Source organism: Triplophysa dalaica, chromosome 8 (assembly GCF_015846415.1).
Source record: "Triplophysa dalaica isolate WHDGS20190420 chromosome 8, ASM1584641v1, whole genome shotgun sequence".
Taxonomy (NCBI): Eukaryota; Metazoa; Chordata; class Actinopteri; order Cypriniformes; family Nemacheilidae; genus Triplophysa; species Triplophysa dalaica.
Window position 1 is genome coordinate 18305754 of NC_079549.1, and position 15545 is coordinate 18321298.

General features: G+C 37.4%; 1 protein-coding gene across 1 annotated transcript in view; it reads left to right on the top strand.

The window, feature by feature from the left end:
- lrp1bb (low density lipoprotein receptor-related protein 1Bb) overlaps nucleotides 1-15545 on the top strand; it is a 242854-nt gene that overhangs the window by 162287 nt on the left and 65022 nt on the right. Inside the window, exons 28-36 of the mRNA XM_056754675.1 lie at nucleotides 249-476; nucleotides 1119-1293; nucleotides 1910-2004; nucleotides 2961-3110; nucleotides 8387-8527; nucleotides 10138-10263; nucleotides 10423-10554; nucleotides 13420-13554; nucleotides 14059-14188. Coding sequence (XP_056610653.1) covers nucleotides 249-476; nucleotides 1119-1293; nucleotides 1910-2004; nucleotides 2961-3110; nucleotides 8387-8527; nucleotides 10138-10263; nucleotides 10423-10554; nucleotides 13420-13554; nucleotides 14059-14188 — 1312 coding nt within the window. The remainder of the gene's footprint in view (nucleotides 1-248; nucleotides 477-1118; nucleotides 1294-1909; nucleotides 2005-2960; nucleotides 3111-8386; nucleotides 8528-10137; nucleotides 10264-10422; nucleotides 10555-13419; nucleotides 13555-14058; nucleotides 14189-15545) is intronic.

Sequence of the window (15545 nt, forward strand, 5' to 3'; positions counted from 1 at the left end):
ATTACATTCAGAAAGTTAAGAAATATAAATCCATGGCTATCTGTGGAGAGATTTAGTATCGGTGGTAGTTGGATTGGTGGTGGGACAACTAAACACTACCCAGTTGAAATCTTGGTTATCTGATTGTACTCATTTGCTTTCATACTGTATATCAATCTGTGTGTAAATATTTGTCGCTGTGGATCGATATTAGATGTATAAAGGAAGTTTTGTTTGGTAAATCTGTTTTGTTTTGGCTCATGTTTCAGCACTGAAAAGGTTCTTACTGTATGTGAGGCGGTCAGAGATTCGTGGAGTGGACATTGATAATCCATACATGAACGTTATGACTGCTTTGACCGTCCCTGACATTGATGATGTCACTGTTGTGGACTACGATGCCCTTGAGGAAAGATTATACTGGGCTGATGTTAAGACCCAAACAATACGACGGGCTTTTATCAATGGCACTGGTCTTCAAACGGTCATTACCGGAGGTGAGTCAACATTCTTTATAGGAACTCAAACAGCTTTAAAACAAATAGAAATAGACTTTGTTTGCTTTGTTTCTCTTTATTTTTTAGGCATTTGAAGATAGACTTTTTTGTCTAATAGTAGCCATTATTTAAGTTAATAAGTTTTGTTTTATTTTTCTTTCTGTTTGAGTTCTGTCTGATGCTGTGCATTTGGGCTGACATATTATCTTTGTGTTTTCCCTTCTGTTGACACTCAGTCTTAAATTGTGTTTTTTTTGTTTTTCAATAACAAGAAGATTATGTTCACAGGAGGCGCGCGTGAAAAAATGACGGTTCCAGAAGCGTGCAGAAGAACATAAATAATATCTTGTGTGATAGGAGAGCTTGTTTGTGAAGGTTTCTCTGGGGATTGCAGCTCAAAACTGCATTAAAAAAGAAGTGCGAGATTGCCGTACATTTCCCGAACACTGTTATCAAGCATAATGCCTTTTTTAAACCATCTCGTACGTTCAAAATGCAAATCATGTGCCATTTCAAGTTATTTGCGCATTGTTAAAAGGTCTTCACTATAAGAAAAGTCATTTTAATTCGGTGTGCGCAGGAGTCCTGTAGGTTTGTTGTGATAGGCACTTCTATGATAATGGCCATCTCTGGTATGTGCAGATATTCAAAACTGCCGTGGGCTGGCAGTAGATTGGCTCTCGAGGAACATGTACTGGCTGAGCTCTGAGAATGAGGAGACACAGATTAATGTTGCCCGACTAGACGGATCTCTAAAGACCTCGGTGATCCATGGGATTGACAAACCGAAATGTCTGACTGTTCACCCAGCCAAAGGGTAAGCAGTCTATATGAACACTGTGTTGCCATTGTGAGAGATTTATTGGTTTCAGTGGAGGTGAAGAACAAAAAAAGGAAAACACAAAAGAAGATACTTTGAAGAATGTTGGTAACCAAGTAATGGCGGTGCCCATTGACATGCATCGGTTTTGTGTCCATACAATAGAAGTAATGGGTACTGCCATTGTTCAGTTCCCAACATTCTTCAAAGTATCTTCTTTTGTGTTCCGCAAAATAAAGATAGTCATACAGGTTTGAAATGACGAGAGGGTGAATAAATGTGAATACATTTTCATTTGAAAAATGAAATATTTGAAAAAATATTGACCCTGTGTGCTTGCCCACTGCACATTTCCAGTCATGCTGGTTATTATTTAAATAACGAAAACAAATGATTATTTTATAATATGATGTGTAAAATGGCCTTTTCAGTTCAATATTTTTTTATGAATTTATTAGAATCATTTTTTTGCTGCTTTGTTATAATGAATATTTAGTTTACCTAAATTAGTAACACGGGTCACTATGAATACTTAAAACACAACATTCAGTAAAACAAAGAATCCATTTGAAAAATGTTTCCCATCAAATGTATTTTGTGTTTCTTTTTATAGAAAAATCTACTGGACTGATGGGAATACAGTAAATGTAGCCAATATGGATGGAAGTAACAGAAAGGTTCTTCATCAGAACCAGAGAGAACCAGTCGGTATGTTGTGATCTTTAATTTCTCTCTTTCTCTTGTCCTGTCTCCACAGGAAACATCTGTTCTTCAGTATTTGTTTACTATTCGTACAATTTTAGTATTATTTTCTATATATTTTTATTATACAGTATACTATATAACACAGCACTCAAAGTGGCCTACAAAATGTAAAACTGTGCCATGCAAATTGCATTCAGCACATATTTGTTGGCCATATTTGTCCTTACATAATTCTTTCAGTATATCTAATCCTGTAACACTGCAGACAGAGCATGGGAATAAATGGCACTAATATCCAAACAGTTTATTCTAAGCAAACCCTCTTGTTTGACGTACAATCGAGTACAATTTGAAAGCACTACCCATACCCTCCACGTCAGTGTCGTTGTATTTTTCAACGTCCCAGCACGTTCATTGATAAGCAAAGCACGTAGGCTTCCACCTTTTGTTTTAACGGCTGTCTTGGAGATGATGTGTGCGAGTTAAAAGTCTTGTCGGTTGCCGTTGGGAGTATATCATGCACTAGCCTCTCTCAGTCAGAGCTGTCCTGAGGCTCAATTGAAATATCCTTCACTTGTCACAATCAATTTTCCAGCTCTGTCAAACTCGCACCATGTCCACTTTTGAAACGGGCTCGGGACAGAGATGCCTTTTAGTTAAGCGATTCGGAATCTCACCAAGGGGTCGCAGGTGTGTCGCAAACACAGGTGCACATGCATTCAAATAAATATGCATGTGTTCTGAAAACACATGATTATGAATGAGATCTCATTAACACCTCGATTGGTTATCATAGATAGCCATAAAACTAAATGTTGATTTTCTATATACAGATCTCTAGGAAGTCTCATGAACTATGATATACAGTAGCAACCTCTGAGCAAGAAGGGCTTCCTCTGCAAATTCCCATACTGCACAAAACATCTAATAACGGACTAATGTGCCTTTTGTTCCCTCAGGGCTCTCCATCGACTTTCCAGCAGGCAAGATATATTGGGTCAGTTCTGCCAATGGCACTATCAACAGGTGTAATCTGGACGGTAGTGGCTTCGAGGTCATTGAGAGCATGAAGAGGGACTTAACTAAAGCCACAGCTCTAGCAGTCATGGGTAAGTGACTAATTCTGTCTAATGACCACCTCATAAGTGAAGCTTAAGTCAAGGGTTAACCACCATTTCAACAAAGGTGTGTCAATAAAGGTCTTTTATTTTGACAGCATATGGCTGATATATGGTCTGCATGAATACAATTTGTTGGTGACTTTGTCACAGTACGGTGCATATTTGTTGGCGGTTTCAAAGCAACAACATAAACAAACGTTACTGCGGATGCTGTCTTTTGGCCTAAAACTTAACTTCCGGTACACATCTTCTCCTTGAAAAAATAGGGACCCTGTAGATTATTTCTTGAAGTGAATGACATTGGCTAACAAGTTAAACTATAACTAGCCAGTGTTAGTTAAAGTGGTATTTGGCTGAACTTAAATGCACGACATAATAGTTTATATAATAAAATGAATATACAATACATTTCAATAAATTTGTTATTTAATACAATGGTTATGCAATAAAATAGTAATTGAAATTAATATTATATTATATTCAACTTTATTGTCATTACACATATACAAGTACAGTGTAACGAAATGTAGTTTAGGTATTAATTTATTAATTATTTTATATTAATTTAAATAATGATAAATACTGTTATATTATTCGCCAGATCGATCAACAAACACTGACGGAAGTTACATTCGGGCTAGGCGTGTGCGCCTGCTGAAACCGTCTATAAGAAATATGTCCTAGGACTATATCTCTTCCTCATATTTGACCCACCACTGTATATGTGGTATTCCAAAATCACTTTTTGAACATTATGTACCATCATGCCACCCAGCCCGAGTTCAGACTTTGTGCCAACATTCTATTCTGGCACTGTGAGATTACCACTGCAGTGCTTCAGCAGTTCGAAACAAAGGCAAACTCGATCCATTATGTCACAATGGATTTAAGCATTTCCATTTAGCCCCAGGAAACGGCTTTTTCCCATCATGCAATAAGAACAGGACCAAATTTAGGTGCCCCCGAGGAGCATAAACATACATCTCGGTGGTAAAAAGTGGAAAAGTTGGCATGATTGATTTAGCAAGATAAAGAAGACTGTGTGGGAAGCAATCATTTGATACAACGCATTTTTTAATCACCCTCTTTAAGTTCTTTGGACTGAAATAGCTCTGACTATTGCCCAAAAGATGTAATTCTAGGGATTTAAAAGTAGTTTTTGCAGTGAGACACAGTCATGTTTGCAGCTTCAGGAGTTGCGTAACCTTTCTTTCACCCTACAGCAAATAAAAGCAGTGAGGTCTGTCGCTGTGTGTCTTGACTTTTTGTATCAGTCGATTTCTCTGAGTGCGCCTCAGGTTTTGCCTAAGAATATGACTTTCTCTCGTTTTCGATTGTGTCTGACATGTTGTCTCGCACAAAACCTTCTGCATGAAATTGCACCCGCCTGTCTGGAAACACATGCCCGTAAATCATTCATTAGCAAGTATTTATTTCCCTAAACCCTAGTTTTTAACTGATCGCACCGTCTACGTGCTAAAAAGGTATTAATCTTCTGAAAGCCTCTGTAGTCACGTTCTATTTCAGAGCGGCCATGATGAGCCCAAAAACAAATGCAATTTGTACAAAGTGGTGACACGCTCTTTTAATTAAACAAAGTTTGTGTCATTATTAAATCGGGAGCAGAATGCAGTGTGCCACAAAGACTAATGGCTTACTTTCAAAGAAGTAGCATGGTACAGCAAAACAGCAGAATGATGCTTTCGGTAGGAGCTATCTATCACAATTAATAAGCTTTTGTTGCACTGAGGGAATGCTTTACATTACTGCTGCGAGAACATCCGAGTCTGTTTGGTGGACGGTTATGTTTCTCATTTACAGCGTGACAGACGGGAAGAGATCAAATTAAGATATGTTTTCAGAACGAATATGCTTACAGTGTCTTTTACTTGGAGACGTGTAATAGGATATGACTCAAATACGTCCAAGTACAACAAATCAATACAGAAATGCAGCAGTTGGTTGGTTATTACAGTTGAAGAAGGAAAATAACTTTTTGATCAATTTTGGCTGGTTTATGTGTTCTATCAGGAAACACCACCCTAGAGCTGTATATCAAAAGGTGATTGGATAAGCGTGTAGGTGGGCGAATGGTCCTGTAGATCTTTGAACTGGTGTGTAGTAGGTGGCAGTCTGAATTTTATTCGCAGAATTTGTTACCGCTTTGAATATGAACCTAACAACACAAAGAGATCATTCGCTTTTTTATTCTGGAAACGCATAGCGGATTTACTTTAGGCCTGATAACGCAATTTATTCTAAAGGCAGATTGATCTTCTATATTGTACATAGTGATAGAAAACAAGGCGAAAGATGAAAGTCTTTCTGTAATTGATGTTATCTCAGTGATAAGAAGGCAACCTCGCTTCTGCATCCGTACGCTTTATGATAAGACTGTCATCCCTTCCAAGTACACAAAACAGCACGGTTCTTTCAAATATAGGCAGTCTGTTATCATCATACATACGGCTCATTGTCATGCAGGTTACCCACTGAGATCTGAAGGAACGGTATGTATTAATATGCAGAATATCAGAATATCAGAGATCAAAGTGCTCGATTCGGCGAATAAACTGAAAGAATCAATATATACTATTCTTCCAGTTCTTTTACAACAACGATTTTAACTAATCAAATCTTGTAGTTTGGTAACACTTTCTGTCAGAAATGTCATTTAAGGATTTTTTTATATTGGAGAAGTTACTATCCATGCTGGGCTCCTGTTGACTAACTGCATATCTTATACAAGAAAATATTAATAATACATTTAACAATTATAATAATTTGCCTTTTTTATTCATTAAAATGTTTTTAAGGTATTGATTGAAATAAACTCTCAGTCAAGTGTGTCGAAACTTTCTTTTTATAATTTTTTGTATTAGATTAGATTAGGTATACTACAACTGTATCAAAATTATTAAACAGAGTCTTAATCCCAAAATGGAAAATTCTGTCATCATTTACTCACCCTTTTCCCATTTCAAACCATGGCTTTCTTTCTTCTGCAGATCACGAAGGAAGATATTTTGAAAAATATTCGTAATCGAACAATTTCGGTACCTATTCACTTCTATTGTATGGACCCAAAACCAATGCAAATCAATGGGTACTGCCGTTGTTCAGATACCAACATTCTTCAAAATATCTTATCTTTATACATGAGGGTAAGCAAATGATGACAGAATTTTCATTTCTGGGTGAACTATCCCTTTAAATGGAATCTTGCCACCTTTTGATTTACATCTCCTTCTGTTTGTATCCCTGCTATCTTCCCCTCGGCACAACAAGCATAAATGAGGGGATTTGCAGAGGTTAACCCTGTTGGTGTCCCCATAAATTTGCTTTGGTTGCTGTGAAAAAAAAGCTTTACGGTTTCAGCCACCTGGCAGGGTAAAATCAGCCACCCTGCATGCAGTGTGCATCCACAAAAGGATGTGGCGGCGGACACCCAATATCACTATTGATATGTAGGGAAAATGTACTTGGCAGAAACAGATGATCAGGCGGTCGATGGCGACACGGAATGTTTGATAAATGCAGCCTCTTTATTGAAGAAATCCAGTGGCTGCCTCGCATCAAAGTCACATTACTTATTAGACCGTGAAATTGTAATTGAAAAACATGATGACTGAAATGAAAGCAATTTTACTGACAGGAAGTCTTATGCTCGTGGAACAACCTGTAATGGGATGTGACCACCCGGGGAACTGCAAGATGTTGTTTAGCAGGCTTTGGCACCCTAAGACCGGTGCTTGGCTGTGATCAAACAGTTTAGGGGGACATTACACCTAGAGGCAATCACTGATGTGTCTCACAGTGGATGAGTAAAGATTAATATTGACTGAAGTGATGACCTAAGCAAGCAATCTCAAATGCCAAATACTCTTTTGGCGGCTCTGTGTAGGATGTTATTTCTGCACAGCTGGCCTGAACACAAGAGGCAACTTGGAGGCTTTTAAATTGCACTAGCATTTGTCTCTGCTTTATAAATGAGGATTTAAAGGGACAGTTCCCCCAAATATGAAGATCTGTTCATATACTAACCCATCGTGTTATTACAAACCTGTATGACTTTCTTTCTTCTCCAAACACAAAAGATATTTAGAAGAATTTCGGTGACAATATTGGCTCCTATTCAATTCTATTGTATGGACACAGAGACATTTCTCAATATATATTTTGTCACATACAGGTTTTGGACGAAAATGTTTGGTTGAACTATCCCTTTAATCCATTTCAATCTATTTGCTCTTGCATTGTACATAAAACATACAATGTACAAATATATAGATGTAAATGAATGTGTATATATACATAAATGTACAAATAATCATAACAATAATAAATAAATACATAGATATATAATAACAATGTATTTTTTTGTTCATTTATTTATTTTTGTAACCATAGTAACTACTTTTAAGAGTATCAGTATCAAGACCTCCTTGACATTGTGAAAGAGAACATCAGGAGGGGTTCAACGATATTCAAGAACCCGATCAGTTACCATAGCAAAGAAAAAATGCCTGAAAGTGATCCAACAGAATTCCTTGATTTTTTCATTACTCATACATATTGTGATAAACTGTAGTAATTGATATCACCCATAGTGTGAACAGCCCTTTATTGTAAGTATTCCTACATGATTCCTCCTACTGTATGATGTAAAAGAACACATTTATTGATAATTTTCTTCCATCCTTCTATTGAATTCATTCCAGCCATTTTTACTTATAACAAACATGAATATGTGTTTCATTTACGGTTGTCACAGCTACCACCGTTTCCAGCCATCCTGTAGTTCTGCAGTGCACAGATATAGTCTAGGCAGGATGCCAAGGACAATCTCTAAGGCCTTTTGTGATACGCTCGGTCTTACGGAGTTGAAAAAACACAAGGGGGTTGGTAGCTGCAGCATCTCTATGGGAGTAGATGCACTCTGATGGCTTTCTGAATGAAGAGCCCTTGTCTTCGGCCAGGGCATGTAGCCAGGTTGCCCAAAGCTCTGCCTCATTGACTCACACTGGGAAGAGAACATGCATAATGCTCAAGTCCTATCTCTTTACTTTTCTCTCTCCCTCCCTCGCCCACCCGTGCGTTGTAGCGCAGCACGGTTTTGGCAGCAAATAAGAGCACAGCACCACCGGATTATGTACATGTGGTACAAAAAGGACAAACAAATGATAATGGCATGTGCCTCCATTGGCAGTCAGGCCTGCTGTTTGTGTAACTTTGGGAAATAAATAATTCATCTGTTTTTCCAGGTGGCAAACTGTGGTGGGCAGATGAGGATCTGGCTCAGCTGGGGACCGTTGCCAAACGTGATGGCCGCAACCCAGCAGTGCTGCGCAATAAGACAAGTGGAGTGGTGCATATGAAAGTGTACGACAGAGACGGGCAGAAAGGTACGATCCAAGTTACTGCCCCAAAGACTGAGCAAATGGAGGTTTTTGAGGAAGACACACACACACACATCAAAAACTGTATACCGTAATTCTGTCACTTTGAATAACATTGTATGCCAAATGCCTGAATGTAGTTAATTTTACTCTTTCTACTGTTTTTGAGCTCTAACTTTATTTAACATAATATCCCAAGCATATTCTCATTTGATAGAGATTCAGATAATGTGATTTTAGTGTTGTGAGTTTTGTCGAATAATTCACACTAATGGCAGTTCCATTAATGATAAACAGTAGCTTGAATATGGAACGTCCATTAAACCACTTCAAATGTAAATCTATCCAGACTCTGGATTTCTCCAGCGGCAATTAGCATCTCTATTCATAATGCAGACCTGTCTTATTACTGTCATTGATGGGTAAGCTGGACTTCCCCTAGAGCTTGTGCTAATACACAGTCATCCAGTTTCACTGCACAATTAAGATGAGAGGATGTCTTAAGTTACATGAACAATATGAAGTCGTTTAGACTTGTCAGGAAAGCTTTTATAATAAGAAGAGAGATTTGGCATAAGCGTCCAAAGCCTAACATGTTAATGTATTGCTTTCCTATGTGAAAACATACTACTCAGTACAGAGACAATCTCAAATGGTTTTAATGTATTTGTTTACCCGATAGACAGCTACAGAGCTTGTTAATCAACTTCACGCCATATTGAATGTTGCACCATCTTGGGAGGATCGTTGCTAGTGCGTTCAATACAATGTTTTGTTTTTCTTGTTCGATTAGGAAATATAACAGCGGTCTTGCTGTGTTAAAAACTGCAAGAGCATTACGCAGAGTCGTTCAGGAAAAGCCCCTGGTTCTTTCACTTTCGATTTCTCCATATATCAAACAAAACAAGTAACGGTACATATAAGAACAATAATAGAGGTAGAGTATTATCCTCCCAAGATGGCGACACCACTGCGACATGCAACATAGGGCATGATTTCAGCTTCACATTCTCTATATTACTCATAAGTCCGGATTGAAACACCTGAGGGTTTTTTTACCTGCATTTTTTGCATTTGCAGATTGCATGTGTGTTTGCTTAAAAGATCAATGTTAGCAATTATAATGTCTTTACTCATTTTGCTATAAAGGAACATGTTGTCGAAATTTGACAGCATTTTGAAAGTTCATAAAGGGATATTTCACCCCAAAATTAACACAATAGTAAAATAAATAGATAAATAATACGGTCATCGTTTAGTCATTCTTATGTGGTACAAAACCTGTATGTCACTCTTTGTTCTGTGAAACACAAAGGAAGATATTTAGAAAAATTCTAATGGTTTTTGTCCGTACAATGGAAGTCAATGGTGTCCAGGGTTAATTGGTTGCCAGCGTTGTTAAAAATATCTTCTTGTGTGTTCTGCGCAATAAAGTAAGTAATACAGGTTTGGAATGACATAAGGTGGAGTAAATGATGAAAGGATTACATTTTTTGGTGTACTATCCCTTTTTTTACGATTTTACATATTAAATAATTTATCTTGCGAGTCATTAAACCAAGTAGGAAGCTAAAACACAATCAGTTCTTTACCATGTCTCTTGCTATGTCTCTCAGGTAGGAACGCCTGTCAGTTAAACAATGGCGGATGTTCGCAGCTCTGTCTGCCCACATCTGAAAACACTCGCACCTGTGCCTGCACCATTGGTTACAACCTGCGTAATGACCGTCTTTCATGTGAAGGTAGGTTATTGCCCCCAACCAGTTGTCATGATTTATTTATTCTCCACTGCAGTTCACTTCACTTTTTGTTTATCTGCTTGTTTTGTGAAATGTGCCCAAAGAACACAGCTTGACTTTTCCTTTTTTATCGCCTCTTGCATTTTGTTGTGTGTGTCACAGGTCTGAGTTCCTTTCTGATGTACTCTTTTCATGAGGGGATACGAGGGATCTCACTGGATCCCGGTGACCATGCCGAGACCCTGATGCCCATCAGCGGTGCCTTGTTTGCTGTTGGCGTAGACTTTCATGCAGGTACAAACACTGCAGTTCTTTGCTATCTTCCACTCTGTTCTCCAGCGTGTTGAACCTCTCTCTGAATTTGTTGTGTGTTTACAAGACAGATAAGCAACACATGTTTCCACTGCAGTTTTTTAAATGTTGTTTCCTGTCGAATCAATGGCCTCGTTTTAGTTCCACGGTTTCAAACCTGACTAGACTGAAAGATTTTGTATAGAAGAGACAAGATTGGTTGAACATATCTTGTGAGGCTGACTTACTTAAACCTTGAGAGAAACGAACCAGTACAGTACTATAGATATTCGCCAGTCGCTTGGTGTTCAAGGGGATTTTTTGTACCATGCATTATTCATTCTGCAGAAGAGGTTGATATGACAGCAGTTTGATGCAGATTATCCAGTCTGTGTGGGGGGGAAGCATTTCACAGTGACAAGTGGAATAAATAAAGTGAGCGTCAAGGAGGGCAGTTCACATGTGTCGGCACCAAATTATCATTCAACAGTCAATAATTCGAGACATTTCCATAAACATGTTCACATGCAAACACATAAGCATGTCCACCTACTTAAGTCATTGAAATGCGGCCGGTCGGACCTGACCTTTCCTTCAGCATGCAGTCCATGTAGCCATTCTAACCTTTTAAAGTCCTGGTAAAGTAACATTCAAATATGTTTTCTGAGTGTGTCGCACACAGAAAATGGTGTTATTAACCACCCAGCACAATTTGAATACAGAAAAAAACATCCAATAAGATATCACAATCTTGGAAAATAACGAAAAACACGCTAGGGGCGTGTACCTTGTTGGTGCTGAAGCCACACCTACAAGCGTTGCGCAACCTGAGTTGAGGCAGGTCGTCTTGTGTGAAGATTTTTATGTGAGGATTTGAATTCAAACACGTATGAGTCGATACGTTCGATATTCATTGATAGATAATCACTGAAGCACATCGCAATCACGCACAGTGATCCTCCTTTCCCTTTGTCATTCCCCTCCGTCCATTCGCGTCCCGTTTGCTTGTTCTTTGGTGTGAGATTTGTTTAGTTGGGCACAGATAGAGTGTGAGATAGCCTGAAAGCGTGTGTGTGAGGGCTTGCAACATTGAGCAGACGCTTGATGCAAGGCACTCTAGTGATAAGGGAGGGGCCATGGATGCTCGGACACTCCATTGCGTCATCGATCCCCCATTTTAGCCCCACCCAAAAAATCTTGAACAGAGAATGGGTGAAAAACTGTTTAACTATAGGATTCAGAACTATATACTTTGTAATGTGTTTCAGCAATACATTTCTAACATCTACAATGTGTTTAGAAACAATTCTCAGAATTCTCCTTACCCGGACTTTAAAAAAATAGATATATATTTTTTTTATTAGTTATTAAATTATTAGTTAATACAAATGTATTATTAATTATGTATTTATGTATTTTATGATTTAAATATTTATGTATTTTATTATTTAAATAATAATATATTTCATTATTTATTTTTGTTATTATTTTATTTTATTATTTATCGATTAGTTCATACATACATAACTAATTGGTTACATATCAATTAATTATATATAATCATCAAATAATAATAGCAATAGCAATAGATAAGTAGTTTTTATTATTATAATTAGTTTATGATATCACTAATAACAATAATATATAATAACTAAACACAATCAAATGCCTATTCAAAAGATTTAGTAGATATTATTGCAATATCCATTGAAATTTAAATTAATGTAATAATCATTTGGTTTATTTTGTGTTTTTTCTTTTTTGGCCAGAAAAATCTCCCTTAAAGTACAAATATAGGGAGACAAAGTAACCACTTGTGTTTCATAAGGCAAAATGGTAAACTGTTGCAAAACTTTTATTGTCAATACCGGTATATTGTGACACCCCTTTGTGCATATTGTGAACTACAGTACACAATACTACTACTAGTAATATACTAATAACATTATATATATTAGCAATTCTACTATTAAATATTAATAATACAATACTTATGCCACTACTATGAAACAAAAATTACTATAATAATTATAAATAAATGTAATATATAATTGTTAAAACCGTAAGCATGTTTTTTTATTATTAATGTTGTTAAAATCTAAGTACTATAAAATATTACTTAAACACCAACTAAAATTCATTAGCCGGACAGGTCATTTTTCTACACACTGTGTTGCTGGGGAAACAAGGAAGAATTGCTGAGCTAAGCAAGAGAGGTATAGAGGCAGATGTTCAGAGAGTTTCTGTGCGAACATTCAGCATCCGCTAATCTCAGGTAAAGAAAACCCCAACCCTCCTCAGCCTATGACAGCAGATTACACATGCATACTATTTGCATGTTATTAAGAGGCGGCTTGTTGAAGCATGAAACAGATGAGGGCCTTCCAGCTGGCTGCTGTCACATGTAAGATCCGTTAGCCGAGTGTGAATTCAGTGTTAACAGGAGGGTGCAAATAAACACAACTGCTCTTGCTACATTCAGGCGTAGGGAAGAATATATAAGCTTTATTTAGAACCTGTGTCTGTCAAAACAATCTTTCAGCCAGTGATTATATTAATCCCTATTGATTTGTTTACTACACACTGTTAGTTGCTTTTCATGATGAGTGTAGTTTCTATCATAATACTAAAGTTACTATTATATTTGTGATTATTGTAAGCATAAAATAAAGTAAATGAACATGGTATCTTTGTCAAAGTTGTTTTATTTATTTAAAAAAAAAATGTAATAGCAGTTGCTTATACCAAATTCCCAAGTTGTATCATAGAAACAGCAGAAATGGCCATGATACCTTTTTTTCTATGATTCTATTACTTGTCTCACACAAAATCGGTTTATAAACTTTGCTTTTCATAAAATGTATACAGGCAACGACACAGTTTACTGGACAGACATGGGCTTAAACCGTATCTCCAGAGCCAAGAGAGATCAGACATGGAGAGAGGATGTTATCACCACCGGAATCAACAGAGTAGAGGGCATAGCAGTCGACTGGATTGCTGGTAAGACACCAATATTATTTACATTGCATTTGACTTTATGGACAATACTAGACAAAACGTTTAGGCAATGGTAAACTCTTGTAAGATGAGGATGTTTTAAATAAAGCTTTGAATATCCTGTATGAACATAAATATATAAAAGAAAATCAGCAGTCGGTTATTTAAAATATCTCTAATTACTGAAATTTTACACAAAAATTGTTGTCAGTAGCATTGTAGAGATTTTATCAAAGTTCTTCTGTGATTTTAGTTTGTCTCAATTTTCCCCATGTATCCCCAGTCCAACTTTACGTTGCGATTAGGGCTCTCTGTAGGAGCCAAACCATCTGCTGCTGATTTTCTATTTTATAATTCTCTAATTTACAGTAGAAACACTTAGTTTTTTTAATAGTTTGCTTTTGGCACATTACAGTGTACTACCTTAATAAATCTCATGGCTCCCATCACACATTCAAAGCTTTACATTATGTGATTACCATTACAAAATTATGCCTTTTTCACCAGGTAACCTTTACTGGACAGATCACGGTCTGAACCTCATCGAAATCGCTCGTCTGAATGGTCTATACCGGTCTGTGGTGATTTCAGAGGGTTTGGATCAGCCAAGAGCCATCGCAGTGCATCCACAGAGAGGGTACGTGACAGAGACGCTTGTGAGACCTCAGAGGCAACAGATCAATTTCAGCCTCGTCTGCTATTCTGTACTCAATAAAGATCCTTGGAAATATCAGTAATTTCGCAAATTACTGAGCAAATTTTAGGGGAACTACACACATGCATTAGAGCAGATAATAGGATGAGCTCCAGGGAGAGAAACCAGAATGCCGCTTCAACCCTTGAAGGTCAAATACAATTCGTGATCTGACTGTTGCTGTTTCGCCGGCAAAATTGCCTTTTTAAACATCTTCGCCTTGGTTAATGAGCCGAATTAAGAATTTAAGGAAAGCAGATATGTGTATCCATTAAACCACAGACCCATTTTGTAGTTCTTGTGCCCCATTATGAGGTTGTTTCTCTAAATGGGGTCAGAATTAAGTGTCTCAGTTCTTGACAGATTTGTCTGCATTTGCCTTCAATTTGATGTTTACACCCTGGAATTAGGATCATTCCGCTAGTAGACACGCGTCAGGCATACGAGATGTTTTATTTCTTCTTACATTATCAGATAGCAGCAGACAGAATCAGGAGTGTGTAGCCTCTAAATCCCAGGCATCCAGAAAAACAGCTTTCCATTCAAGCCTGAGGCTATAAAAGCTGTCTCTTCCTCATCGGGGGTTATCAAACTTTGAATGACATTTTCTTGGTGGTGGGACAAAATGAAGGGGGATTCTTCAGTTAGGGGCACTTTGGACAGTTTGATATTTTGAGGAAACTTTTTTCATCTAAACATGTTTAAAGTTTAAGTCGTTTTCATGTTTCAAAGCTGCTTTACAGTTGCTTTAAGCTGCCATTGAGGTGCTAGAACGATGCCATACGAACCTTAAACATCAACACTGCTTTACAAAAGGGTATTTTTAGTGAAAAATGTTCTTTAGACTATATCAAGGTAAGATTGAACTGTATCCTTTATTACCCTTTGATTGAATGGTTCTTTAGTGTAACAAACAGAGTTCTTAAATGGCAATGCCGTGAAGAACCTTTTGGTGCACTTTTAGTGTTTGGCACAAAAAAAGGATCTTGGCCTTAAAGGTTGCTGTGGATTTTTTGGCAAATAAGTTAAGTTAAACAACATACAGGTAACAGTCAGTTGAAGGTCTAGTATATGAGATTATGCATCAAGCTGTGAGGTTGTGCATTGCAACCAACGGCTCACTCCAACCCTCTCTCTCCTTTTGAAGCACTACGGTGGCTGACACAGAAAAAGATGTTGCTTCTTTGCCAAAGGAGATAACATATAAATGAAACACCCTCTGTAGAGCAGTTTGTCCGTTTAGGGCTACCTTAGAAGCAACATGGCAAATTTCATGCAAGGGGACCCACGGTACATGTAG